This window comes from Hemiscyllium ocellatum, chromosome 1, assembly GCF_020745735.1.
Source record: "Hemiscyllium ocellatum isolate sHemOce1 chromosome 1, sHemOce1.pat.X.cur, whole genome shotgun sequence".
Lineage (NCBI taxonomy): Eukaryota > Metazoa > Chordata > Chondrichthyes > Orectolobiformes > Hemiscylliidae > Hemiscyllium > Hemiscyllium ocellatum.
This window is the reverse complement of record NC_083401.1, coordinates 87,603,784-87,626,592: the sequence shown is the minus strand read 5'-3', so window position 1 is coordinate 87,626,592 and position 22,809 is coordinate 87,603,784. Positions and strand designations below refer to the sequence as shown.

At 41.0% G+C, this 22,809-nt stretch overlaps 2 protein-coding genes across 2 annotated transcripts in view; both read right to left on the bottom strand.

Annotated features, from left to right (window-relative positions):
* The window catches only part of mtus1b (microtubule associated tumor suppressor 1b), a 145,584-nt gene extending 125,084 nt beyond the window's left edge, over positions 1-20,500 (bottom strand). The window contains exons 1-2 of the mRNA XM_060823985.1: positions 19,086-20,500; positions 14,006-14,219 (exon numbers count right to left, since the gene is read on the bottom strand). Of these exons, the coding sequence (XP_060679968.1) occupies positions 14,006-14,219; positions 19,086-20,315 (1,444 nt within the window). The 5' untranslated portion in view covers positions 20,316-20,500. The remainder of the gene's footprint in view (positions 1-14,005; positions 14,220-19,085) is intronic.
* LOC132815034 (uncharacterized) overlaps positions 20,413-22,809 on the bottom strand; it is a 27,445-nt gene continuing 25,048 nt past the window's right edge. Inside the window, exons 2-3 of the mRNA XM_060823735.1 lie at positions 20,483-21,484; positions 20,413-20,432 (exon numbers count right to left, since the gene is read on the bottom strand). Coding sequence (XP_060679718.1) covers positions 20,413-20,432; positions 20,483-21,305 — 843 coding nt within the window. The 5' untranslated portion in view covers positions 21,306-21,484. The remainder of the gene's footprint in view (positions 20,433-20,482; positions 21,485-22,809) is intronic.

The following is a 22,809-nucleotide window of genomic DNA, read 5'->3' as shown; positions in this document are numbered from 1 at the left end:
AACCCTTGTGCTGGACTTCAGCCAGAGAAAAACATATCCTGTCAGTTCAGAACAGTTAGTTACTTCTGTTTTCATGAGATCATTCTTCTCAAGAGCTTGTACTTAATGGTCACTTGGCCCAATTTTTCCTTACACAACAAACATGTCATACCAGGAATCAGAAGGGTGAGCCTTTGCTGCACTCCCTTTAATGAAAAGACATAGTTACCATAAAACAACCAAAACTACATGCAATTCTCAACTTGCAGTCTCAAGACCTTGCATAACTGCAGTTGGACGTCCTTCTTTCTGGACTCGATCCCTCTTGTAATCAAGGCAAACATCCTTGTGCCTGGTCAACTGCTTGCTTTTAAAGACCGATATGTAGGAACCCATCTCTCTTGGTACATGGACCTTTTCCAATTGATCATTTAAACACTATCACACTGTCCAATCCAAGTGGAGGACTTCATATTACAGGTGCTCCATATTTGGCCATTCAGCTGGCCTAAAAATCCCAAAAAAACATTTCATAGCCTCCTCACCACAAACTAGTTGGGAGCATCATGGCAGCCAACTTGGAAATGTTACACTGCACATCCTCATCCAAATTTTTGGCATTAGAGTCATAGAGACATACAGCATGGAAACAGGCCCTTGGGTCCAACTCATCCATGCTGACCAGATATCCCAACCCAATCTTGTCCCACCTGCCAGCACCTGGCCCATATCCCTCCAGACCCTTCCTATTCACATACCCATCCAAATGCCTCTTGCAATTGTACCAGCCTCCACCACTTCCTCTGGCAGCCCATGCCACACATGCACCACACTGTGCCTGAAAACATTGCCTTTTAAATCTCTTATATCTTTCCCCCCTCACCCAAAACCTATGCCCTCTAGTTCTGGACTCCCCAACTCCAGGGAAAAGACCTCATCCATTTACCTTATCCATGCCCCTAATGATTGTCAACTTCTAATCGTTAGCCCTCAGCCTCCAATGCTCCAGGGAAAACAGCCCAAGCCTATTCATTCAATCGCTATAGCTCAAATCCTCCAAACTTGGCCACATCCTTGTTATAGACAGCTGAAACCCAAATTAGATCCCTGCTCTCCATCACTTATCATCCAACATGAAAACTAGCCATTTATTCTTACATTTTCCAATTTCCAACAACTATTTAAAACTTGTGCATAAACACCAATCCCACTTTATTTAGATTTTGCATGCTAACCTCAATGGAACTTCATCACAACCTTTGAAAATCCAATGAACCACACCAATTCCACCTGCCTACCTAACCTGCCCTGGTATTCCACATGATTGCAATCTAACCTGCACGAATGCCCTTGATCATATCCCTGCATACCATTGATATTGACAGAAATCTATTTCTACCTTAAAATACCCAGCTTCCACAGCTCTTTTCCACTACATAATTGCAGAAGTTTACAACTTATCAGGTTTAAAAATAAATTCTCATTTTAGGTCCAACTACTTTTTCCATGAAATCATACGGGTAAAAAGTGAGGTCTGCAGATGTTGGAGATCAGAGCTGAAAATGTGTTACTGGTTAAAGCACAGCAGGTTAGGCAGCATCCAAGGAACAGGAAATTCGACGTTTCGGGCCAGAGCCCTTCATCCCCTGGTTTTGACTTCCCCACCCAAAAGGACCATCTTACCTGCAGGCACTGTCTATTCCTTGAAGGATATTGTAGACAGTTAAACTGGACTTGTACTATCGAGGTCAAGAATCAGGCACTGAGGATTTCACCTTTCAGTCCCATTAATTTTTCCAGTTATTCACAGAGTCAACCTGCCCAGTTTGAAATTTTAACCAAACCATCAGCATTAAAAGACGCATTGTGGAGAATGCATCAATCAGAATCTAATTGTCAGCCAGTTGACGCTCTTGCTATTGGCCTTCCATTGGAACAATTTGCTTTGACAAACAAGTAATATTGCAGTTCTGTACCAAACAAACAAACATTCATACTACTTTGTTCATCCTCAGTTGAGCTTCACAAGACCTGGTTTGAATTGAAGTAAGCTCTCATTTTACCAGTTTGTGTTGTGCAACACTCACCAGATAATGGTCAGATTTGACAAAGTCCAAACAACCGCCCTCTTGACCTTCAATTGTACTATTACAAGTTTCACACATCTTAGGAGGCAAGCAAAAGGTCAGATGTGGTTCTGGAACAATCATATCTACACTGGTAGAAGGTCGGTCTAATTTGGGTTCCCCAACAGACATGGTTCGTGGCTGATCTGCTAACTATCTACTGCACACCAGTTGAGTTAACTCAGCTAAACGACAATTAAAACAAGATTATGCCCCTGGCTGGCTAAAGTTGATTAGGCAAAGAAGTGAGGACCGCAGATGCTGGAGATTAGAGTCGAGTGTGATGCTGGAAAAGCACAGCTAATCAGGCAACATCCAAGGAGCAGGAAAATCAACGTTTCGGGCAAAAAGCCCTTCATCAGGAATCCTGAAGGGCTTTTTGCCCAAAATGTCGATTTTCCTGCTCGTCAGATGCTGCCTGACCTGCTGTGCTTTTCCAGCACCACACTCTCTTGACTCGAAAGTGAAGTTGACGTCAAGTTATTGACTTATGCTTTGCAATTGCATGCAATTTTGCAGCTAAGAGTCTATAACATCCTTAAACACCTAGCTTTGAACAGTTAGATCACTTTTGATTTAATCTCACTTAGAAGCCATAACACAATACTATGGATGCAATCTTCAGCATGGATTTAGGACTTCACATATGCATTTGTCAGTTTTGAGGACAGACGAAGAAAAGATTCTTATTTCTTTTGTTAGTTTTCACCATATGATAGGCCCTTTGGGAATATGAAATCAACCAGAATCTAGAGTATATTTTACCATGCGTTTAGTATTTACAAGACCATTCATTGATAGTGATTAGCAAATCACGTGAAGATATAAGGTTGCAATTAATAAGTGGTTTCCTTCTGGCATGACAGTTACAGTTCTTGAATATATCTTCTAGAGGAATCTGTGATAAACAGTTCCTGGCCCCACTTTAGGAGAGATAGTGATGTTGTTTTAAGTAGGAATGTAAATATCATTTCCTAAAGTAACCACTTAAATTATCAAAGTACATCGGTTAAGCATTTAAATGTGAATACTGTGACAATGCTGCCTCTTTAAAATAGTCACTTTGTCCTTATTTTTGGAAGAGGCAGTCCCAAAAGTGAGAGAGAATCTAGTTTAACAATGGAGTGGCCAGTTCTCCAAGCTCAGGGTTTCTCTTGGGTTTGTTTTAACTGTAGTAATCACAAAATGTGAACATCCAGGAGGTTGCAACCTTCAGCAAAGAATTCCTCGGACTTTCAAATTTCGCTGGACGTCGTTTCCTCCCACCTGTAAGGAATCTGTTTGAATTTACCTTTTTGCCATGGTGTGTTTATGGGATGTTACTGTGTTGGAACAGTTAATTAGTAATTGTCACGATCAGATTGGTTAACTTCTCCAATAGTTACGTTATTCTGAATTCTGCTTTTTGTTCACGTTTCAACTGTATTATTTAATTAAATTCATTTGCTTAAAGCCAAGTGGTTTGAACAGTTGCATCACACCTGAAAACACTCACTTCACATCTGCTTTCAAGTTAGGATCTCTGCTATCTTAAAATAGTTTGAGGGGGTCTGGCCTGGCCCATAACAATACATGTTCAAAAAATTGGAAGACATTTCTTTCAAATTTACATTATACTCAGATTTTTTTTAAAAAACCAGTAAAGCTACAGTGTAATTTCCTTAAACAGTAATCACTGTTTAAAAAGAAAGAAATCACTGATTTTTCTAATTGGTTTTAAACATCAATTGCAATATATTAATAGCAAGACCAAGATTTATTGATTCACTATTTTACATCTCTAGTAATATTTCTGGAGTTTCAATCCAGAAATCAGACTATTCTAGGAACATGGGTGTGAATCTCACCATGGATATGAAATCTGAAATAAGAACTTATGTGCAAAGGTGACACCAAATTCTTTTTTCTCGAAAAAAAATCCTTTAAAGAAATCTGACAATCTTGCCTGGTCTGGCTTAAATGCAACCTGAGATACACAGTAATGGCGAGTTACTCTCAACTTCTTTCTCAAAGTTAGAAATGGGCAATAAATGCAGCCGTGCCCATATCCCAGGAAAAAACCTCAACCAATGACTGGACAAAATTTCCAAATGTTGGTCGCAACAGCTCTGGTATATTTTCTGTTGGAATCAGGTATCCAAGCTTTAATAGGTGCAGCCCCAACAACAGTTAAGCTTGACACCATCTAGGACAAAGCAGCCCGCATATTAAGACAGCATCACAAGCATCCACATTTTCCATCACCGACAGTGGCAGCAGGATACACTGCAGAAATTCACTAAGGCTCCTGAGCACTTTCCAATCCCACAAATGCTACTATCTAGAAGGACAAAGGCAGCAAATAGATGGGAACACCATTTGCAAAACAAACCCAAAGCCACTCACCACCCTAATGCGGAAGTATGAAAGAAGACTACTACACGTAATCAAAACCCTGTAGCACTCCCTCCCAGCAGGCATCAGCTCTCCAATACCTTGTCAAGGGCAATGAAGTACAAATAAATGCTGACCCAGCCAGCAACGCCCTTACTGCAAAAAAATTTAAAGTTACAATATTTGTAATAAGAAACTAATATTTGTTACAACCGAGTGTCTCACTTGACTTTAGTACTAGTTTTGTTTCTCCCTCCCAAATTCACATGCCATGAAGGAGTTATGGGCTGGCCAGCACAGAACATAGAAAAGGACAGCACAGAACAGGCTCTTTCGCCCATTATGTTGTGCTGAGAATTATTCCTAATCCTAACTAAAATAACCTAATCTTCACACCCCTCAATTCACTGCTGTCCATTTGCATGTCCAGCAGTCACTTAAACGTCCCTAATAACACTGCTTCCACCACCACCGCTGGGAATGCGTAAAGAACCTACCTCTGATGTCTCCTCTATACCTTCCTCCTAATATCTTCAAACTAAGACTCCTCGTGCCAGTCAATTCTGCCCTGGGGAAAAATCTCTGGCTCTATCCATTCTCCTCATTATCTTGTACACCTCGATCAGGTTACCTCTCTTCCTCCTTCTCTCCAGAGAGAAAGGTCTGAGCTGAGTCAACCTTTCTTCATAAGGTAAGCCCTCCAGTCCAGGCAACATTCTGGTAGACCTTCTTTGCACCCTCTCCAAAGCCTCTATCTTTCCTATAGAAGGGCGACCAGAGCTGGACGATATTCCAAATGTGGTCTCACCAGGGTCTGGTAGAGCTGCAGCAAAACCTCCCTGAGGTTAAGTTCTATCCCCCTGTTAATGAAAGCCAAATCATATACCTTCTTAACAACCCTACCCACTTGGGTGGCAACTATGAGGGATCTATGCACGTGAACACCAAGATCCCTCTATTCCTCCACACTGCCAAGAATCCTGTCTTTAACCCTATATTCAGCATTCAAATCGGACCTTCCAAAATGCATCACTTCGCATTTATCCAGGTTGAATTCCATCTGCCATTGCCCAGCCCAGCTCTGCATCCTGTGTCCATCACACTGCAGCCTGCAATAGCCCTCAATACCATCAATGGCACCTCCAACCTTGGCCATCTGCAAATTTACTAACACATCCCTCAACCTCCTCAAAGTCAAAGTCATTTATAAAAACTCCAAAGAGCAGAGGCCCACGAACAGAGCCCTACAGGACACCACTCAACTGACTTCCAGGCAGAATACTTTCCACCTACAACCACTCTTTACATTCTATCATCCAATCAATTCTGAATCCAGACAGCCAGATCTCCCTGCATCTCATACCTCCTGACTTTATCAATGAGCCTACCATTGGGAACTTATCAAAAGTCTTGCTGAAATCCACATACACCACATCCACTACTCTACTTTAGTCAACCCGTCTCATCACCCCCTCAGAAGAACTAAGATTTGAGGGTCAAGGCCTGCCCCTCTCAAAGCCATGCTGACTGCCTTTAACCACATTATACCTTTTCCAAATAGTCATAAATCCTATCCCTCAGAATGCTTTCCAAAAACTTTGCTGACCACAGATGAAAGACTGGTCTGTAATTGCCAGGGGTTTCCCCATTTCCCTTCTTGAAAAGAACGCTCGCCTCCCTCCAATCCTCCGGTACAACTCCCGTGGAAGCAAAGATCTTCACCAGCAACTTAGCAACCTCCTTTCTCGCTTCCCGGAGGGACTTCTGATAAATATGATCTGGCCCTGGGGACTTTCAATCTTCATGTTTTCCAAATTTTACAGCACATCAACTTCATCAATCTTTATCTATTCAGCCATATTTCCCAGCTCCTCAAAGTTCTCATTCACAAGGTCCCTTTCCTTTGTGTAAACTAAAGCAAAGAAAAAACTCATTTAGGGCTTCCCCTATCTGCTCAGACTCCATAGGTTCCCTACGCCATCCCTGACCAGCCCTACCTTCTCCCTGATCATTCTCTTATTCCTCACGTATGAGTGAAATGCCTTTGGGTTGTCCCTAATCCTTCCTGCCATGCATTTTTCATATCACCTCCTGGCACTCCTCAGTCCATTTCTGAGCTCCTTTCTAGTAAGCCTTTAATGCTCTGAAACTGTGCTAAATTCTTGCTTCGTCCACCTGGCATAAGCTGCCTTCCTTCTTTTGACGAGAAGCTCCTCTGTTCTCGTCATCCAAAACTCCTTAAATTTTACCCGTCTCAGAGGAACAAATTTATGCACTCGCAACAACTGCTCCTTAAACACAGTCTCCACAAGTCTGCTGTGCCCTTTCTGTAGAACAATTGTGCCCAGTCTGTACTTCGCAACTTTTCCCTAATTAAATATCTTCCCTAGGCAACCGTTCCTTTCCCTCTCCAAGGCTATGGTAATTGTGAGGCAGTCATGGTCACTGTCACCAAAGTGTTATCCCACCGTGAGATCGGACCCCTGTCCTGGCTTGTTGCCCAGCACCAAACCTAAAATGGCCTCTCCCCTCAATGGCCTGTCTACATCATGAGCAATGAAATCCTCCTGAACACACCTTGACAAAAAACAGCTCCATTCAAACCGTCTGCACTAAAGAGGTTCCAGTAAATATTGGGAAAGTTGAAGTCATCCATAACAACCCTGCTACATCTGCATTGTTCCAAAATCTGCCAGTCTGAGTTCTGCCATCTCCCTACTGCTATTAGGATCTGTAGAAAACCCTCCAATCAGGTGGCTGCTCCCAACTTCCACCCATACTGCTCTAAGTTAGTCATTTTTATTTAAGACTCCTTGCATTAAAGCAGACATACTTTAACCGATCCTTTTGTTTCATCACATGAGAAACCTTCCCAACAGATTCACTACATCTACGACGAACTCCCTCTCATTTGTAGCTCTTGTGCCCACCCAGTTACCAAACTGGTTTAAGCCCTCCCGAACCACACAAATCTCACACCCAGGACATTTGTGCTCCTCCAATTCAGGTGCAACCCATCCTTCGTGTACAGATACCACCTTCCCAATGGCCTAACCCGAAGCCCTCCCTCCTGCACCAGCCTCTTTGCCATGTGTTAAGCTCCACTCGCTGATTGTTCCTCACCATCTCATGGCACCGGTAGCAAACCTGAGGTCTCTACTCTACTCATCCTGCTCTTCAGCTTCCAACCTAGCTCTGCAGTCAACTTTTCAAATCTTCAGCACTTATTGCCCTTTCGTAATTGCCAGTAGACTAATGGAGTCAAATCATATTGCCATTTTGCAAAAGCTGCAGTATCTTCAAAAAAAAAAGGAAGAAACCCAAAGTTGTTTGAAAGACACAATCAAATTGTTTTCAAAGTATTGCATCTGAATGCCCAAGAAACCAAGGTTTCACAATAAAAACAACTTGGTTAACTTCTGCTCTCACAATATGGCTGACTGAGGAAACAAATGACACTGATATGGCTTCCATTTGGCAAGGCAATGACTGATGTATTATCCAAGCTTGTTTCATGAAGCAACCAAGTAGAATGGTTTTTGCCAAAATTGATAATCTCGTCACAAATTGGACTCGTGTTCCCACAAATTAAGTTATGGCTCAAGTTTCAGCTTGCTTAATTTTAAATTCAGCAGTTAAGAGGGAAGGCAAATTCAATGTTGGTTTTTGCTTCTAAGGAAGTTGAATGTAAGAGATATTGTTGAAAACTACACAAGGCACACAGTTGAAACGCGAGCAGTTTTGGTACTTTTGGAAGAAAAGCACATTGACATTGGAGGCAGTTGAGTGTAAGTACGCAAAGCTGATCCCAGGAATGGAGAGATTTTATAAGCAGAGGTTGAGCAGGTTGGACTTAGACAGATCTTGTAAATACAACATTCTTACAACGGCTTAGGTGCAGAGAGATAGATTCCCATAAGGGGAAAACCAAGACCACAGAGCATGTCAGAGTGAAGGGTCACCCATTTAAGACAGATCACATCAGATGTACAGCATGCAAAGAGAACCTTCGGTCCAACTCACACGCAGACCAGACCACACACAAAGCCATCTAGTCCCATTTGCCCCATATCCCTTCCTATTCATATATCCATCCAGATACCTTTTAAATCTTGCAATTATACGAGCCTCTACCACTTCCTGTCAGCTCATTTCATACACACACGACCCTCTACATGAAAAAAAGTTACTCCTTGGGCCCCTTTTAAATCTCTCCCCTCTCACCCTGATTATATACCTTCTAGTTCTAGACTCCTCACCCCAAGGAAAGACTTTGTTTACCCTATCCATCCATGCCCTCCATGATTTTATTAACTTCTTAGCTCCAATCTCAGGGCTCAACTTGTAGAATTCCCTATTACAGAGACTATTAAGTATATTCAAGGCTGAGATTGACAGTGTCTTTAAGGGTTATGAGCGAAGAGACAGGAACGTGGAGTTGACAACCATCAGCCACAAACTGAATGGCAGAGCAGACTTGATGGGCTGAATGGCCTAATTTGCTACATCTTATCCCACGTCACACTCCAACAGCTATTATGTGCTTTAAATGTATTTCACATTCCTATAGCAACTTCCAACACCAAGTGTTTTGGCAGCTGAATGTAGGCTTAACAAAACAAGAAATTTTAGAAGGTCAAAAAAGCATTTTTAAAGAGTACGACCAAAGAATTTCATTGTAGAGTCATTGGAAACTCAAATGATCACTATGTTTGGTCTGGGATGTGACTAATGAGAGAAAGGCTGCCCTCCAACCTGTTTTTTCCACTACTGACATTTTGTTAGCCTTTGCAAGGTTTAACAGCAATTTGATCTTAAAAAAAGTCTATAATCTTTTGTCCTGGTTTGAGCAAATTACACTGGAGAATCCAATGCCAACTGGTTACCAGCCATATGAAATAAGTATCCCAGACATGGAAAAGTTGAATTCAAAGGGTTCCAGAAATACCCAAAATACGAAAACCAATGTGTGAAACGTAGCTTCAGTCAGTAAATAAGTCCTGGCTTCATGTTGGTAATTTCCACTCCGCAAGCCTAAGTTAGTTGAAACCTAAGCCTGCACCCCACAGATCTGTGTTCTGGCACAAATTAAACCAATTAGTTTTAAAAATCAGCTCAAAAGTGTCTCTTACAATACAAATTCATTTTGCCATTTCAAACTACATCATTACAAGCAAAACCTAACTTGTGGTGCAAACTCAGATTTAGTTTATCTTTGCCAGATTTCCCTGCAATTCAGTCATCAGCAATAAAAGAGTCAAAGTAGATTCAAATAGCATCAAAGACACTTGTGATTGTCTTAATGCTTATAAACAACCACTTGAAACCATATCTCATGTTTACATGGCAATACAATGCATTCAAGTGTTGATTTATCTTCCTTTACATTCCTGGGAACTTTCTAAAGTAAAAATATTGTTTTCAATAGTGTCAAATCACTCAAGAAATATATTAAATCACCCACAATTCTTGTGAGTCAAGCTCAAAACAACAGGAACATGTGACAACTGTACAATTGATGGCTCAAGGAATAAATTGAGATTACCACGTGCCATTTTCAACGGTGGCACATGGGTCAACTACAGAAGAATCAGAATTATGCTCCAAGTGGAATCCATTCAGCCCATCATGCCTGCATTAGTTCTATCACTTCATGCAAATCTCTGAGCTTTGCCCCACATCCGTATGCACCATTTCTAAATGATAGATGCCCTCTTGAATACCTCCATTGAACCTACGTGAACCACATTTCCAGGTAGTGCATTCCCCTTACTACCAGCACAGAGAAAGCTGGTTTCACGTTATCCTGACCTAATTTGCATGCCCTTATTCTTTTCATTTTTAAAGCATTAGCTTCTCCCTATCCAGCCCGATCATGATTTTGAAAACCTCTATCAAATCTCCCCTGTCTTGTCATCTCTAAGAAGTGCCACCTTCTTCAATCTAACCTCAATTGAAATTTTTTTTAATTCCTGGAACAATTCTTGCTCTCCAATGCACTCAAATCTTTCCTCAATGTGGCCTGACTACTACATACTTGTTAGACCTCAGCTGGAGTGTATCTTGTACAAGTTCAACATCACTTTGTTCTTGTACTTTATTTCCAGACAGCAAATAAAGCAGTGTTCTTAATTGTTCTCTGCACTTGTCTTGCCACCTTCAATGATCTGTGCACACAGACACCAAGGTTTTGTTGCTCTTACACCCCTTGTAGAATTACACCCCCTATCATTCGCTGTTTTTAAACATACCAGTGTGCCACCTCATTTTCCTGCATTGCAACTCATTTGCCATATATTCACTCCCTCCAACTTTTCACATGACCTTCAGAACACTACTGTCCTCTGTAGTTTACTGTCCTTCTTAGTTTGCCACCTGCAAACTTGGGGATTTGCCACGATTCATCCAGATTAAAATTTACAGAAGGGCCCCAAGGAATTACATTAACAATCTTTTCTCGAGCCCATTGACTATTACTGATTGCTATCACTTAGCCAATTTTGTCTTCACAATGCTACTGCCCTTTTTTATTCAGTGACCAGCAACTTTCCTGTGGCACTATCAAATGCCCATACACTATACAGTGCTACCCTGATAAAGCCTCTTACCTCCTTGCTAAAATACAACTTCTACTTTAGAAATCCATTGACTCTTCCAGATGAATCTCCTCTTTGTTTCCAGAAGTTTCCACACCAATCTTGAACTGGCCCACAATTGCTGGGCAGCCTCTATCAAGTCAGTCTGCAATGTTTCCAATTTGGTTTTCTGGTACACCCCCTCCACCTCCCATGACCATGATGACCGAATATTTATGGCATTTGCCTCACCAATTCTATTCCACTTCCTTCAAAATCCTCAGGTGCCTCATCAATTTTAACTGCCAACAATCAAGGCTTTACTCAATAATTTTGATCTTTCTACTGACAGACATTCTCTGTCACCATGACCTAGGCAGTATTCGCTTTTGTAAAGAGGATGTAAAGCAGTTAATACCTTAGCCATGGATACTACCATCACCTATAAATCCATTTTCTGGTCTGACTGGCCTTACATTTCATTTAGCCACTTACTGTTTATCTGATGGAACATTCTGGGATTTCTTTCCATGATAACTACTAGCCTTTTCTCATAGTTCCTCATTTGCTTTCTCAGCTCCTTCACCACAAACTGCCAGTACTCCTGATTATTCCAAAATTTATTATAAGGCAGACTATACAGTCAAATCATAAAAGAGACCGTCAGCTGCTTTCTCATTTCGGAGAGATGACTAGTGGCAGTTTATCTAGAGGATCACCATACCTCAGGGTGATGGAAGGGATTGAAAAGAGCCTTTCTGCTAACTTCAGGTGGTACAGGAACTCAACTTACTGTTGATGTCACTCTGCATCACCAGCTACACAACTAACTGAGCTAAACCTCACATTGGTCATAAACACACTTTTTAAATGTTCATTTCAACCAGTCATTCATGGTACTGTTTATCCTAATGTTTTTCAGAGGGAATAGAACTTGACTGTACTCAAAGCATATTCTCTTTGAAGACTATCCATTTTTCAGTTAATGGTTTTCCCAACAACCTCTTATTCCAATCCATTCTGCTCAGCTGTTCATGCTCCATTCAAGTCAGTTCTGTCAATTGATTTTTCTGACTCTAGATTGTTGCAAGTCAATCTCCAACACTATCCTGAACCTTTTGACACAAATGATCACTGTCACTAAATTGTTCACCCATTGACACTTGAAACACTTGACCCATTTCATTTTCAAGGATCAGATCAAAACTCCTTCGTTGTTGGGCTGGATACCCGCTGTGAGAAACAGTTTAGGAATACTGTCCCTTGCTGCACCTACACTACGAGTTGAAATCCAGTTGAATAAGGTTGTTGATGCATTTTGTATTCTTTAACTGCCACTAAGCTTACTGCTGTTTCTGAAGCATTGTTCAGTATCCCAGTCTACATTTGGCTATTTCAAATTCCTCATTCTAACTACTCAATGTGGGCCTTACACTGCAGACTGGTTCCTTTCAATGTTTACACATCCTTTCCACTGATTGGTGGTCTACAGACGACATCAAGCAATGAATTTTCACCCTATTTATTCCATAACTCTATCCAAATTGACTGCTGTTGAATGCTGAAACATCTTCACTTGCCAGGATTACAAGAACCTTACTTACTGATATTTCTCTTGTGATTCCTGAACAACTTAAACAAATATTTACCATGAAATCTTGCCCTTCCTGGAGACAGGTCTGTCACAAAACTCCACATAGCAATCTGTCCAACTTGCCCATCTTCTTCACAATTCATACGTTTGCATAAGTGTACACACTTTAGTGCCCCAGCTATTGCTTGAGCTTCAAAACCCAGGAGGTTGCGTTGATCCAGCCAAACGTACCTTTTTTTCACATAGCCACCCAGACCACAAGGAGCTTCAGGCATTTGCAGTTCTTAAACAGCATGCACTGTTATTGCCAACACCAAAAACACACTTATCAATGTTTGCAATGGAATGGAAATAAGGATAATGGGCGGCATGGTGGCTCAGTGGTTAGCACTGCTGCCTCATCGCCAGGGACCCTGGTTCGATTCCCACCTCAGGCAACTGTGCAAACTCCACACAGACATTCTCCCAGTGTCCGTGGGGGTTTCCTCCCACAATCCATAGATGCGCAGGTCAGCAAATTGGCCATGCTAAATTGCCTTGTGTTAGGTGCATTAATGAGTAAATATCGGGGAGGAGAATGGGTCTGGATGGATTACTCTTTGGAGGGTCGGTGTCGACTTCTTGGGCCGAAGGGCCTGTGTCCATACTGTAGGCAGTCTAGTCATACCTAAGCTATATCTGAATCAGACATTATATTACCCGCAGGTTTTAGCTTTCAGCCTTTATTTACTTCAAACATATTACATCAGTAATAGCCAGGATTCGAAAACATTTCTAACAGCTACTAAAATAATTTTCTATTACTTTTCAAATGCAATGTCTTGCAAACAGAATTGATGGAGGTGGGTGTCTAATTTTTAATAGAACAATGCTTCAGAAACAGTAGGCTTAGTGGCAGTTAAAGAATACAAATGCATCAACAACCTTATTCAACTGGATTTCAAACTTGCTATCATTTGCCTACTTTTTCCACTACACCACAGCCCCATCTGTAGTACAAGTTTAGAAGCTCAAGACCACCAGCACACAATTACTTCAGTTAAAAATAGCATTTGGAAAAAGTGAAAGCCTATGAAGAATACGACGGTGTTGATGGAGTTGATTCAGAACTTCAACAAAGTACAGGAACTTAAGATTTTGTAAGACAGCATATAAAATTGCTTCCACAGATTGATTGATTTTCAATGGCTTTCATCCTTCTAGTTAGTGTAAATTCTAGAAACTCTTCGAGTTAAAAGATTACCTGAAAAATTTACATAAATATCAACTTGGTAATTCTCGTCAGGGCTTCTGTTAGTTTCAGTTGAATTCATGTGAAGCTGCATAAAGTTTTATGAAGGAACATTTTAAAAACTTACCAGAGATCAACGGCTGTTTACTTTTTGAACTATGCATATTTCCAGCACGACCATCATGGCTCACATGACCTGGTTGCAATTTGGTTGCAGAAGACAGTGTTCTCAACTTCACAGAGGGAGACGGCACAGTCTGGCTCTTAGTACTACCACCAAGGCATGGCTTCCGTCCAACTTGAACTCTAGTGATGCTGGGTGATGATTTTGTTAAAGCAGCCTGCAAAGATAGATATTTTGGACAACAGGGGACATACATCCTGCAAGTTTCCTCATGTTCCTTCAAATTATTACTTCATATTTATGGAGTCTATTTATGGAAAACTTTTGTTAAACTATGCCTGCAGCAACTGGCAAAATTCCCAATTTCCTTTCCTTGTATAAGCACACAGAGTAAAGATTCAGTGCCTGAAGCACAAAGCTCCTTTAAGCATATTGAATATTTTGCTGCTTATACACCAACATATGCAGTCTTCAAATTGGATCAAGGAGAACCTGTGGAAATGTGTGCCACATCCACAACGCGTTTGACAACACGAAAACAAAAGCTCACTCTAAGGCGTAAAAAAAGCAAGAGAATTAGCTAACCAACAGGAAGCTGAGAATACCAAAGTGAATCATTTCCACATTGGAAAGATTTAACAAGTGGCCTACTACAGGGATCAATGCTGGACCTAAAAAGTTAGAACAAAGTTGAATTGGATGACGCACAGACAACAAATCTAGTGAATGGCCTGAACTGCTTACAATGCACAACTATTTGCGCCTGTGCAAATTAAATGTGGGCAGCTGTTCAGACTACCTCCAAAGCAGATTTAAACGTATGGAAAATAATCATAACATAAATTTGTTCTTTTAGATCAAGAGGTCAGTATGCAGATACACCAATTCCCAAGGCAAATACATAATGTTAGTCTTTCTTGCAATGTGGATGCATTATAAAATATGGGGAAATCTTGCTACACATATTGGCTCGACCACACTTAGCCTCAAAGGCAGTGCACTGGAAACAGTTCAGACCGACTAGGTTGATCCGTGGAATGAAAGGGTTGCCTGAACAGATTGTGCAAATTTGGGCCTAAATGAAATTTCAAATTGCAAATGAGAAAAAGGATTTTTTTTTTAAGAAACAAAAAGGTTCTAAAAGGAATTGTCCAGGGCGACATTGTTTGTCTTCTGTTTTTCATTCTGCAAATAATGGAGATTTGAAGATTTTTAAAAAAAGGTGTTTGATCGAGTCACATCCAGCACCATCTGTGGAGACAGATTCAACAATGTTATGGGGATGTTATTCTGAGTGGGATGGGGGATGAATGTATATGAGGGTATGTTTGATAAATAAAAAAACACTTAAGATGAGGAATGCAAGTTTAGTTTCTTTTAAAAGGTCACTAATCAATGGACACTTGGAGAGTAATAGAAACGGATTCTTAAATTTATTGAAGACCAACCTCAGATTAAGCATCTAAAAGATGAATGTAACAGATCTTTTGATTTACATTGAAGCATTAAGGTAGAGGGGCCATTTGGATTTAAAAGACAAGACCTGATCATTCAAAATGATATTGGATGGTAGAAGCACCAGTGGCAGAATGACTTGCTTCATATTATGTCACTTGTACATAGCAGAATTTGCTGGTTTAACAATCTGCCCAGAACTTAAGTTTTTTCCAAAGATCAATGTGCAGGCCAGCATGCTATAGTGTTTGATTCACTAAGTTCCAAAATTGCTTTCCTAAAACTGACTTGTTCCACATATTACTGCTGCTCCAATTTGTAGTAACTTTTCAGGTCAGATTTCCCACATACTTCTCTTGTGCATGCCTCCATCACCCAACCCTTGCATAGGTAAATTTTTGACAGATGAATAAAAATTCCAAAATAATTTCCTCAACAAGAATGGCTGTTGCAGGTTCCAGGGTTTAAATGTTTTAGTAGGATCAGACATGGGGGTAAAAAAGGGGGAGGTGTGGCATTACTTGTCAAAGATAGTATTACAGCAGTGGAATGGACGATGGAAGAGGACTTGCCATCTAAGGTAGTTTGGGCTGAGGTTAGAAATTGGAAAGGTGAGGTCACCCTGTTAGGTGTTTTCTACAGGCCTCCTAATAGTCCTAGAGAAGTAGAGGATAATATTGCGAGGATGATTCAGGAAAAGAGTGAAGGTAGCAGGGTGGTTGTTATGGGGGACTTTAACTTCCCAGATATTGACTGGGAGAGCTATAGCTCGAGTTCATTAGATGGGTCGGTGTTTGTCCAATGCGTGCAGGAGGGTTTCCTGACAATATGTAGACAGGCCAACAAGAGGGGAGGCTATACTGGATTTGGTTCTAGGTAATGAACCAGGCCAGGTGTTAGACTTGGAGGTAGGTGAGCACTTCGGGGACAGTGACCACAACTCGGTGACTTTTACTTTAGTGATGGAGAGGGATAATCGTGCGCCGCAGGGCAAGAGTTATAGCTGGGGGCAGAGAAATTATGATGCAGTGAGGCATGACTTAGGATGTGTGGATTGGAAAAACAGGCTTCAAGAGAAGAACACTAATGAGATGTGGGGATTGTTCAAGGAGCAGCTACTGCGTGTCCTCGATAAGTATGTACCAGTCAGGCATGGTGTAAAGGGCCTTGTGAGGCAGCCGTGGTTTAGTAAGGAATTGGAATCCCTTGTGAAAGGGAAGAAGGCGGCATATGTAAAGATGAGGCGTGAAGGTTCAGTTCGGGCGATTGAGAGTTATAAGGTAGCCAGGAAGGATCTAAAGAGAGAGCTAAGAGAAGCGAGAAGGGGACATGAAAAGTCTTTAGCTGGTAGGATTAGGGAAAACCCAAAGGCTTTCTATAGGTATGTCAGGAATAAAAGGATGACTAGGGTAGGTATCGGTCCAGTCAAGGATAGTAGTGGGAAGTTGTGTGTGGAGGCGGAGGAGATTGGAGAGACACTAAATCAATACTTTTCATCAGTATTCACTCAGGAACAGGACACTGTTGCTGATGTGAATATGGAGTCACAAATGATTAGAATGGATGCCCTGGAAATATGCAGGGAAGAGGTTCTGGGAATATTGGAGAGGATGAAAATAGATAAGTCTCCTGGGCCTGATGGCATTTACCCTAGGATCCTATGGGAAGCTAGGGAGGAGATAGCAGAGCCATTGGCCTGGATTTTTATGTCGTCATTGTCAACGGGAATAGTACCAGAGGACTGGAGGATAGCGAATGTGGTCCCCTTGTTCAAGAAAGGGAGTAGGGATAGCCCTAGTAACTATAGGCCAGTGAGTCTGACTTCAGTGGTGGGCAAAGTCTTAGAGAGAATGGTAAGGGATAAGATTTATGAACATCTGGATAGGAATAACGTGATCAAGGATAGCCAGCATGGTTTTGTGAAGGGCAGGTCGTGCCTCACAAACCTTATTGAGTTCTTTGAGAAGGTGACTAAGGAAGTGGACGAGGGTAAAGCAGTAGATGTTGTGTATATGGATTTTAGTAAGGCGTTCGATAAGGTTCCCCATGGTAGGCTAATGCTAAAACTACGGAGGTATGGCATTGAGGATACATTAGAGGTTTGGATTAGGAATTGGCTGGCTGGAAGGAGAGAGGGTAGTAGTTGATGGACTATGTTCATCTTGGAGTGCAGTTACTAGCGGTGTACCACAAGGATCTGTTTTGGGACCATTGCTTTTTGTTATCTTTATAAATGATCTAGAGGAAGGGCTTGAAAGCTGGGTAAGCAAGTTTGCGGATGACACAAAAGTCGGTGGAGTTGTGGATAGTGAGGAAGGAAGTGGTAGGTTACAGCGGGATATAGATAAGTTGCAGAGCTGGGCAGAAATGTGGCAAATGGAATTCAATGTAGCTAAGTGTGAAGTCATTCACTTTGGTAGGAGTAACAAGAAGATGGATTACTGGGCTAATGGTAGGCTACTCGGTAGTGTGGATGAGCAGAGGGATCTTGGTGTCCATGTACACAGATCTCTGAAAGTTGCCACCCAGGTAAATAGTGCTGTGAGGAAGGCATATGGTGTACTGGGCTTTATTGGTAGAGGAATTGAGTTCCGGAGTCCTGAGGTCATGTTGCAACTGTATAAGACTCTGGTGCGGCCTCATCTGGAGTATTGTGTGCAGTTTTGGTCGCCATACTATAGGAAGGATGTGGAGGCATTGGAACGAGTGCAGAGGAGGTTTACCAGGATGTTGCCTGGCATGGTAGGAAGATCGTATGAGGAAAGGCTGAGGCACTTGGGGCTGTTCTCATTGGAGAAGAGAAGGTTTAGGGGAGATTTGATAGAGGTGTATAAGATGATTAGGGGTTTAGATAGGGTCGACACGGAGAACCTTTTACCGCTAATGGAGTCAGGTGTTACTAGGGGACACAGCTTTAAATTAAGGGGTGGTAGGTATAGGACAGATGTTAGGGGTAGATTCTTTACACAGTGGGTTGAGAGTTCATGGAATGCCCTGCCAGTAGCAGTGGTGAACTCTCCTTCTTTATGGTCATTTAAGCGGGCATTGGATAGGCATTTGGAAGTTATTGGGCTAGTGTAGGTTAGGTAGGATTCGGTCGGCGCAACAGAGGGCCGAAGGGCCTGTACTGCGCTGTATCATTCTATGTTAAAAGGCAAGCAAAGTTACTTGTCCAGTGAAACAACCTCGACCAGGAAACAACTCATACCATTTCCATTCAAATAAATAATATTTTAAAAATAAAAAACCTAAAATTAATAATAAATAATACTAATAATATCTAACATTTAGTTCAGACATCACCACCCACTACTGCCTTGTGGTTACACATGTCTAAATTACCTACACATCTTTATCAAGGCTGGTATACAAGAACTCAAATTCAGGTGTGTCAGCCAAGCAGAAAGGTACATTTAAAAAAAAGCATGAGCAGTCATCCCATTCCTTAAAAGGCATTTTTTAGTTTTTAAAACACAATTCAGTTTAGATAACAAGGTAAACACTTTTGGTTCACCCTGAACTGACTATAATGGAATTAAATTCTTCAAATAACAACAATTACATTGGGTAAATTTTGTGATTCAGTGTATGCACAAATTGTAAATGAATTTAATTAATGGTTACTTACTTGATTGGTGTGAACTTCTTCACAAGCAGCAGCTGCTGGACTATTACTCCGAAGCAGGTGATCATCTGTGTCACCTGCCGAACTGCCACAACGTGGCCTTGGTTTAACACTTGGAATCACTGGTCTTGGCAGACTGATATCTTCTACTCCAGAGTGACGGGTTTTAAGCTCACATGCGTTAGCTCCCACAGAAGGGGGCCATGCCTTGGCCATGTGCAGCGAGCCATATCCGTGACTTTCAGTTCCACCGACAAAAGTAGATGTTAAAGATACTCTGGCTTGAGGGCTGATACTGCGACTGGATTTGGAGTTTCTCTTCACTGTAATCCCAGAAGTCTGCTGCTCACTTGCATAAATTCTCTTCCTAAACACCGCCTTCTGGAATTGTACATTGTCAGATTTTGGCTTCAATGCTGACTGTGAAAGTTGTTCCTTTCTGTGTTTTGGTGCAGGAGATAGAGCACACGGAGACTCAATAGATGAGATGGAACTACTGCACCTTGGAAAATGTTTTGATGAAACTCCTGCCACAGGAGATACATGGCTTTTTGATACTGATGACATTTGCTGAGCTCGAGATACAACTTTGGGTTTAACATTATTAAAATTAGGTTTCGGATAGGATTTGATTTCTACTTTTGATAATTTTGAATTGACATTGGTGTTGCATTTCATTCTGGAGCCAGATTTCTGCACAGAACTCCTTGCACCTGGATGCAGAATCATGTCAGGTGGGGTCTCTTCCACTGGAGGTGTGCAACAGTTTTCACTGTCAGTTAAACCTGCTGGATTCTGAAGCGGCGAGCTGAAGAAAATGATTTTCCTGGACTCTGGCAAAGGAGTCGATGTATTTGAAGAGAAGTTATGTTCATGAAGTGATGGACTGGAAACCAAAAAGGTTTCATCGTTTACATTTCCTTGCACAGATGTTCCTGGTTGGGTTACAAGCTCCTTTACATCAGTCATCCAACTGTCAACCTCAGATCCAAATTTAGAATCATCACTTGTGTCCTTTAACACTATGAATGTGGTGTTCATTGCTGAGTTTTTTGGCATTTTGTAAAGTTTAGATTCATCTATCTGTGTTAGGGGCATTCTTTCAGTGCAATATTCATTTACAACTTGTAACTGAATGTCTGTTGCATTTGGTTGATGTTTCACACATTTATCAGATGTATTGTAGCTTGTTCCACCTACTTTGTCTCCAAAATTATGAGGTGGATTTAGCATGGGGCATAGGGCTGGTCCAGTACTGTGGTTAAAAGAACATACTTCTTCAACTTTTCCCAAGGCATGTGACTGACTCTTCTCTAAGGGTATGCACTGTTCAAAATTCAAGTTGGTTTCCTGAGATATTTGATTGATAATTTGTGTAGTGTTCAGTATCTCAGTCTCACCTGGATTTTCAAATGTGTCTAATGATTGGTCTGACGTTACAATTGAATAATCTGAACTGTTTGAAAATACAGATGATTCAACAACATGCACGCTAGAATCACATTCCATGTCATCTACATTGTGTTTCATTTCCAACTTGGATTCAGAAGATGGTACTGAATATTTCAAATTTATTTCCGTATTCATTGCAATTCTCATTGTGTCATTAGGATGGGCACTTGGACATAATTTAAAGCAGTCATCTGAAATGCGATGCTCCAATTTCTTTCGGCAAGCTTTATTGGTATCATAAGTGCTGAACTTGTCCTCACAACCTGTCACATAGCACTCAGTCATGGTTTGGTCTAAAGTCATTTGTCTAGCATCAACTGTGTCTTGTTCCATCTTCCTCTGCCCTGGATCTGTTGATGTAACAGAACACTTTGCATGACAACACTTATCAGCCAGCCATCGGTGACAATCTGAAGAGTTACTTTGTGAACTAGTGAGAACCATACAAGCAGGTGCTGCAAGATCACAGAAAGAGTCACCAGCAATTTTCAGTTCAGGTCCATGCATGTCCTGAGGCCTACAAGCTATTTGGTCAGAAACCATTATCCTGACATCAACACCAATATTAATTGGGTTTATCTGTACATCTGGGCACTCACAACTTCCATTAGTCAATGGGGTTCTAACACGGATAGCTTCGGAAGATACTTCTGTGCTGCAGGCAACTTGATTGCCATTTGGGTCACTGGTCAAACCAGGGAGATGAAAGTAATTTCTTCTCTCATTTTCTGAGCATGCTACCTTGCTGGAATTGTTACCTTGAAAGCTCATTTTAGGAGAATTTCATTTAAGTAAAACCTTGAACAGATTTATGATCAAAGCACTGCACCCACCACTTTTCTGCAAGGCAATTCAACCGAAGGTGTGAATTTCTTCCCAATTAGCAACACTTGTTCTACTCTTGACTTGAAGAATCAGGAACTCAACAAAACACCATTTTTGTGCCTGACCTAAGGGAAAAAAAGGTACATTAAATTACATATAATACTTGCTGGAATTGCTAATTTCATGAAAGCTGCTCAAAAAAAAAGTTCTGGAAAAACTATGTTTTCAGGAAGTCTTCTTGCCTACGTCATTATTTACTTTCAAACTATCCAGAAAAACCAATCAGAAACTTGTTGGTAACAGCTAAAAGCTACTGAGAATCTTCCACATCTTTACACATCAGCTCACACTTTGCTCTCGAGATTCAAAAAGCACTGCCCAAACTAATTGTATTATACTTGCAGTCACTTCTAACTTTCAGGCCTCGTTCAGTTATTTCTCTAACTGAATTATTCAAGAAACCGTTGGGTGAGTCAAAAATATGATCTTACCACCAACTGATTTTCCAATGCTGGAATGCCCAGACCAGATGGCAGTGGATTAGCTTCCAATCACTGCAATTCTTGCCAGAACAATACAAGTCCAAGTAGCTTGCTTTCCTACTGGAGGAGAACCAATCACATTGTATGTTTCACATCTCAAAAGCCAGACCAAGAACAGCAGATTGCCCCAGAATAAAATTTAAAATGAGGAAACCAGATATTTAACAGCTACATGATTTAAGCTTAATACTCTTATGGTTTAGATGCAGTCAAGGTATAAACAGTCCCTCACAAAGAACAAAAAAGGATTAACATCCAGAGTCCCAATATAAAAAAAATTTAGAACAAATACCCAGCATCAGGCAGAAAACAGTTGAGAACAAAGATAAACAACGTTCCCAAGTCCAGAAAACAAGGAAGTGAAGAGATGTTAGAATAATGACTGACACCTAATAGTAGAAAAAGGATAGTGAGAAGGAAGGACTAGTCCCACTCTATGTTTTTGGAGTTCAGGGTACAAATTTTAAAGTTCATGGTTGATAAAAGTTTGGAAGCATTGTGAACTGCAAGGACGATAGTCTAGAATTTTAGAAAGGCAGTTAGTTAGTGGATTGAACAGAAAATGACTGCTAAAATTTCATTTAGAGAAATTAGTTTGACCTCAGCTTGAGCCTTGCATATTAGTTTTGGGTGCCACATTAGAAACTGAATGTATTAGAATGTGTGAGAAGGGGACTTTTGCAACATACATCTCAAAGGGGAGATACTACAGTTAAAAAGCATTGAAGAAACAGGGCGAAAGAAGAAATTTCTCCTTGGAACCCACTCCAAGAGGAAATCTGGTTGACTTTTTCCAAAATCACAAGGTCTCGTCAGCAAAAAGAGGGAAAGGTGCTTCTGCTCATACAAAGGATCAAGCATGGGAGGGCAGAATAATGACATTAATTCATGATGCACATTTACATTTG